The sequence below is a fragment of the Lissotriton vulgaris genome, chromosome 10 (assembly GCF_964263255.1).
Source record: "Lissotriton vulgaris chromosome 10, aLisVul1.2, whole genome shotgun sequence".
In the NCBI taxonomy this organism is placed as follows: Eukaryota; Metazoa; Chordata; class Amphibia; order Caudata; family Salamandridae; genus Lissotriton; species Lissotriton vulgaris.
The window spans coordinates 38,729,998-38,736,478 of NC_141698.1; the positions used below are offsets into that span (position 1 = coordinate 38,729,998).

The window sequence follows — 6,481 nt, forward strand, 5'->3', positions numbered from 1 at the left end:
CTCCATATATTGCCATCATCTAGCTCAACAGAGTTTTTGTGTACTTTCCTGATTTTGAGGGGTCTGGAGAAAGCAGAGGATTTAGACTTTAACAGAGTGGGTTTTTTGACTACCACCCAATCCCCAACCATCCACTCTCTATTGACCGCGCCCCATTTTGTGTCATAACACTTTTTGTACTTGACTTGATTTTCTTTCACCTTCTCTGAAACAGTGTCCCTGTCTACCCACACAGGGGACCCTCCATTCAACCAGTTAGGGGTAAGTTTAGAACCTGGGTTTCTTCCTTTAAGAGAAGTAAACGGGGAGACGCCAGACACTGAATTTGGAGTGATGTGAAATGACCACAACATTTTCGTTAGACTGTCATCAACAGGTTCCTTAGTCGTCAAAGCTAGTTGAATTGTGTCTTTTAGCATTCTATTGGCTCTTTCCACTAACCCGTTGGATTTTGGGGAATACAGGGGAGATTTGATGTGAACAATGGCTAAACTGTCCAAAAAAACCCTCATCTCATCTGAAGTTAATTGTACACCATTGTCCGTTATCAACTCACTCGGAATGCCCTCCTTTGAAAAGGTCTCCTTAAGAAATTCAATGAGATGGACCGTTGAAATGGACGGGACAAACTTAGTTGTTATCCAATGAGAATGGTAATCTATCAGGACGAACATAAACCTCTGTGGATGACTCAAAAGATTCAAAGGTCCAATAATGTCCATCCCCAGTTTGTCCCAGGGTTTTGTGGGCACAGTGACTGGAGTAAGAGGAGCTCTTCGGACAATCTTTGACTTGTCGCTGGCTCCGCATTCAACACATTCCGAATAACTCTGTCGAATCTTGCTTTTGGTCAAGCTACGTCCAGGATGACCTTCATGTCCTATCTGTATGATGTGATTCCTTACTCCAGTCGGGGGAACTATTTTATGCCCTCTCCAGACCAAGTCTTCGTTTATGGACAACTCATCCTTCACACTCCAGAACTCTTGGAGATCCTCTGGTAAATCACATTTCTTCTCTGGCCAACCTTTACCAATCAGGTCTTTCAATTTGCGCAACACGTCATCTTCTTGTAGAGATTTCTCCCATTCGATTTTCTTGATGGCCGGAGTGTCAATTGACAGGATGGTTTCCTCCTCCATATTTTCTTCTGGTTCATTTTCTACAAGCGGCATGCACGACAGGCAATCCGCCAAGGAATTTTTTGAGCCAGGAACATGCACTATGGTATAGTTGAACCCTTGCAGACCTAAAACCCACTTGGAGATGCGTGGTGTGGTGTTATCCAACAGTTTGGTAGCAAATAATGGTATTAAGGGTTTATTATCTGTTTTCAAGCAGAAGGGAATTATCCACAGGAAATACTTGAAATGATGAATGGCCCAGTAGCATGCAAGTGCTTCTTTTTCGATCGTAGAGTAATTGATTTCTGCAATCTTCAATGTTCTTGAGGCGAAGGCTATCACTCTTTCTTCTCCATTCACCATTTGAGTCAAAGAGGCCCCCAGACCTTTATTGCTTGCGTCAGTGGAGAGTGTGGTCTTTGCATTAGAGTCAAAAGTGTGCAGGATTGGGGCCTCCGAAATGGCTTCTTTGATGCGCTGAAATGTTTGTTGATGTTCTGTGCTCCATTCAAATTTTGTGCCCTGTTTGAGTAGTTCTCTGAGGGGTTAGACTTGGTCAGCGAAGTTCTTCACAAATTTCGACATATACTCAACCAGGCCCAAAAAGGATTTCAGTTCATCCTTACTCGAGGGAGCGGGTGCAAGTTGACAGCGTCCAGCAGGCTGGCCTTGGGTCTAATACCTTCACTTGAAATCGTGTGCCCCAGATACACCACCGACTCCACGCCAATTTTGCATTTGTCTTTCTGAGTTGTGTCACCAGCTTTGCTGAGCTTAGACAAAACACTCTCCAGGGTTTTGTGTGATCACTTTCATTGGCTCCATAGAGTAAAATATCGTCCTGAAAGCAGATTACTTTCTTGAGACCATGCAAGATGTTTTGCATAATACGCTGAAATACAGCAGCCGCCGATGCAAGGCCAAAAGGTAATCTTGAGATCTGATAAGCACCAAAAGGAGTTATAAAGGACGTGAGGTGTTTTGACTCTGGATGGAGACCAACTTGGTGGTAGGCCGAGGATAGATCTAGGACAGAAAATTTAGGTACATAAAGGAATGGAACAGATAGAGGACAATCACAGCAAGAGACTCTAACATGCAACAGAGGGCTTCATGCAGAGTACCCTTATAAATGCAGATTTGAGTGGGCCCGCAGGAGTGGATACATCGATTGAATAAGCTCTGGGTCCTGTGGAACATTAATCTGGTATTGAAGGTGAGTGTTATTTATTTCATTGTAACAATACACACCACATTAAGTGCAAAGCAAATTCATTAGTTGCAGACCCATCAAAATTATTATTACATACATTTCAATGATGCTAGTCATAGACTAGTTGCATCCTAAAAACCAATGGCCTAAATATTTTTGTGGCCAAGGGGCTGCTCTTATCATTAGTGCTCATCCTGTGGGGCCACGACTTTTATTCAGGGCCTCTGTGACTGTTCAGGGAATTAAATAATATCAGAAAATGAATGAAGCATATGTAAATAATAAACAAAGACAGAAAACCTAAAAACCTTCCTTAAAAATGAAGGAATTTGAAATTGAAGACTAAAAATGTAGGGCCTGATTCGCAAAGGTAAACTTACATTTTTGTGTAACTTTACCGTTGTTTTCTATTTACAAAGGGATTTATGAGTAGTATCTTTAAGAGTGTGAAGTCTAAGCACATAAAAACATAGGTCTTTTTTATGTGAGGAGACTCCGCACATATAAAGATACAATTTGTAAATCTCTTTGTGAATAGCAAATAATCGTAAACTTACACAAACATGTAAGTTAACCTTTCGAAACCAGGCCCTTGGTTGGCATCCGTAGCTGCATCCCTAGTATGGCATACATAATATGGATGATGAGTGGCCTGAATTGAAATGCCGATAAAATGTAAGGATGCATGATAATATTGCTTCATCTTTTAAAATTAAAAACTGAATTTATAAAGGCTTGAAACTACTTCTGATTAAAAATAAAAATTCAATTTGTTTATATCTATGAATTAAATGAAACATCTTAATTTGTGAGTTTGTTTGATGTCTAAGTTTTTTTGTATTTTTGTGTATTGTTTTAAGTTTAAATCATAGACTTTGCTTAGGCCTGGGTGTCAAGCTTCAATGATTGACTCATTGTGGGGCTCCCTAGATTTTGGTAACGATTCAATGGGGGTTCCTAGAGTCTAGTAACGACTCAGTGGGTGTCCTTGGATTATAGTAATGGCTTGGTGAGGGTCCACATAGGTAAAAAATTAAGAACTGCTGTTTTACTGAATATTATTGTAATTCTCTTCTTCCATTTATTAGGAAGAACTAGTCATGTATTATTCACATACGGTTCTGTAACTATTCCCCTTGGCAAATCTGGCATGTTTTTCTTTGCAGTTTGAGACCTGGTGAAGATCCCTCAGTAAGAATGCACTCATAAAGGTGGGAAATTATCTTTAAATCACTCAGATAAAAATTAATCTGGATAAATAATGTATTATTTTCTTGATGTGTTTTGGGTATTTACCCTTCAAGATTTTACAATACCACATTATCTATATATAAAAAAATGGAATACAATTTAAGAATTGATTTGGTTTCAAAATAGAAATATATATGGGTAACATGAAAAAATAAGGATGTTTTGAGAAGTTCTGAGTGACATGAAAAAGACATAACCTTCAATCCGACCAGATTAAAGTGACTTACCCTACATTTTTTCTCAAACATATTTAATATATATTGCTTACAAAATTTCCCTTCTCCTTTTCCACTCTTTGCATGAGAAATTAAGGATATGAACAATGTTGGATCCTCTATAAAGGTTTTTTCTTATGATATCCCTTTTTTGAGTAAGGAAAACGTTTTCACCAGATGCTTGGCTTCTGCTGCCCACCTCCACCATAGAAAGGGTATTCCAGTCAACATTTCCAATGGAATCCTTGATGTAAGGTATCATTTTGTCTTTTACATTCCTTTGTCTTTAAATTTCCAATTGAATCATGGAATTATTGCATTATTTTTACCCTTTCCACCCCTATCTCACCAACTCAGTTTCCCCCAATTTGATGAATGTTTAATATTTTGGCTTGTACTTGCAAATTAAGTTTTTTTCTACCTTTTTTACATGCCCATTCCTTCTATGCTTGTCATTCTGTCCGTTATTGATCTCTGCCAGCAAATTGCGAATTCCATTTTGTAATCAGTTTAAAACCATTTCATCTTTTTTAGGAGCACAACTTCCTCATTCTGCATTTTACACTCTAGTAACAGTCCAACCTTGACTTCTCAGAGGATGTGGCCAGTTAGTGGCATGGACATGGGTTTTGAATAATCTGAGTACAGCAAGGCACAGGGGTGTTCATGTTAGAATGTTCCACCAGGCATTCATTACTGCACCAGGAGGCCAGGGTTCTGCACCAGGGAATGCATTTAGAGGGTAACATAGTATGCCACCCTGTGTGAATGCATGCCCAGTTCCTGCAAGGAATTGACTTAACAGTCCATGCTCTGCAGGTATGTGCAATGGTGTTCCCATTGGGGCGCCTTGTCAGGGCTGACAAATGTGCTTTAGCACTGCACTGCCTTGGGCCAGTCGCTGCCGGACCACCTGACCTGGATTCCAGTCAGAATCTTGCAGGCAGTCTTGTTATGGCTTCGGCTTTGTGGCAGCGTGGCGCTGGCGTGGCAGCCCACTGCCACATGACTAAAGTCATAATAAGGCCCTGGATCTTTTTTATTTTTAGACACAGTGAAGTCACTTTTAGGACTTATCATGAGAAAATCCTAAAAGTTTCTTTGCTGTATTTAAAAATAGAAAAGGTACATTATTAATAGGGGTAAAAGTTATCTTACACCTGTATTAAAGCAATTAAACTAAGCATCTAACAAACATTAGAGCTTTGTGTAGTAATGAAGTGAGAGTATTTCTTTTGTTTGACATATTGGTAACTTGTCAATGCTGAATGTTCTTAACTCTCTTGCTTAAAATAAGATTTCACTTTTCACCCACAGCTGTTTGGAGATAATAGAATGGGCATGGAGAATCAGACCAGAGTGACCTACTTTATTCTCCAGGGCCTATCAGAAAATCCAAAGCATCAGACTGCACTCTTCACCCTGTTTCTTACAATTTACCTTGTTGGGATAGTAAGCAACAGTGCCATCATGGCTGCCATTGCTAATGATTTAAAGCTTCATACCCCCATGTATTACTTCATCTGGAGCCTGTCACTAGTGGACATCTGCATATTGACAGATATGTTGCCCCAGCTGCTGGTCAGCACCATCTCACAGAGGAAGACCATCTCATACTCACGCTGTTTTGCACAGTTGTATGTCTTTGTTTTTACAGAGACCACTGATAGTCTGCTACTTGGGGCAATGGCCTATGACCGATATGTTGCCATCTGTAGGCCCTTGCAGTATTCTACAGCAATGAGCAAGAATGTGTGCACTCTATTCATGGCAGGTTCCTGTATATGTGGTCTCCTGAATTCTTTTCTCTACACTCTCATGGTCGTCACGCTGTCATTTTGTGCATCCAACCTGATCCAGAGCTACTTCTGTGACGTGTCTGCACTTATGAAGCTCTCCTGCTCAGACACCACCATCATTGAGATCCTGATTTTCACCCTGGGTACATTTGTAGCCCTGGTTTCTATTGTCCCTATAGTGATCTCATACACCCACATCATCTCAACCGTATTAAGTATCCGCTCAAGCGAGGGGAGGAGTAAAGCCTTCAGCACCTGCTCTTCACACCTCATTGTTGTCAGCTTGTACTACGTGACCATTATAATCACTGAGTTCCAGCCTAGCTCCAGCGACTCGCTTCAGAGTAAGAAAGCAGTAACTGTGATGTACACCCTCGTCCCCATGCTGAACCCTTTCATATACAGCCTAAGAAATGAACAGATGAAAAAAGCTTTGAAGAAGTAATGTGCAGATGACTTTGTTTCTGATTCATAAACTAAACCTAGGGTAGATATTATTTAACAGTAAACCAAATTCTTCATCAATCTCTAAATTCAACCCTACTCAACTCGTTTCTGAATAAAAAAGGGTGTTGCTGATACAAAGTCATGTTTTTTCCAATCAAATTTCTAATTTGAATTTCCTTTGTAAGACTCACTAGCTCAATTTCACTTTCTCTACCCTGCCATGTTTTCACTTTTTCTGTATGTGTCACTGTTTTATGTTAATAGGACAACTAATTCACTTGTCAGTGGTTTGTAATTGTTATTTTTTCACTTATTACTAAAATTAGATTAAAAAGAGTTTTGTCTCACCCCAAAGCTTTGTGTTGCTTACGTTTAGGGGCAGATTTATGTTAACTGGCGCATCCCCAGGGATGCGCCGGTTAACATGCGCCA

The 6,481-nt window shown here is 40.0% G+C and overlaps 1 protein-coding gene across 1 annotated transcript; it reads left to right on the plus strand.

The window, feature by feature from the left end:
* The first annotated feature begins 5,144 nt into the window (after window positions 1-5,144).
* Window positions 5,145-6,047, plus strand: LOC147684462 (olfactory receptor 1f45-like). The gene has a single exon (XM_086942350.1). The coding sequence runs from the start codon at window positions 5,145-5,147 to the stop codon at window positions 6,045-6,047; it is 903 nt and encodes a 300-aa protein (XP_086798476.1).
* The last annotated feature ends 434 nt before the right edge of the window (window positions 6,048-6,481 follow it).

What these genes read in the sequence shown, in the direction of transcription:
- LOC147684462 (XM_086942350.1), top strand. Translation starts at nt 5,145, where the DNA reads ATGGAGAATCAGACCAGAGTGACCTACTTTATTCTCCAGGGCCTATCA.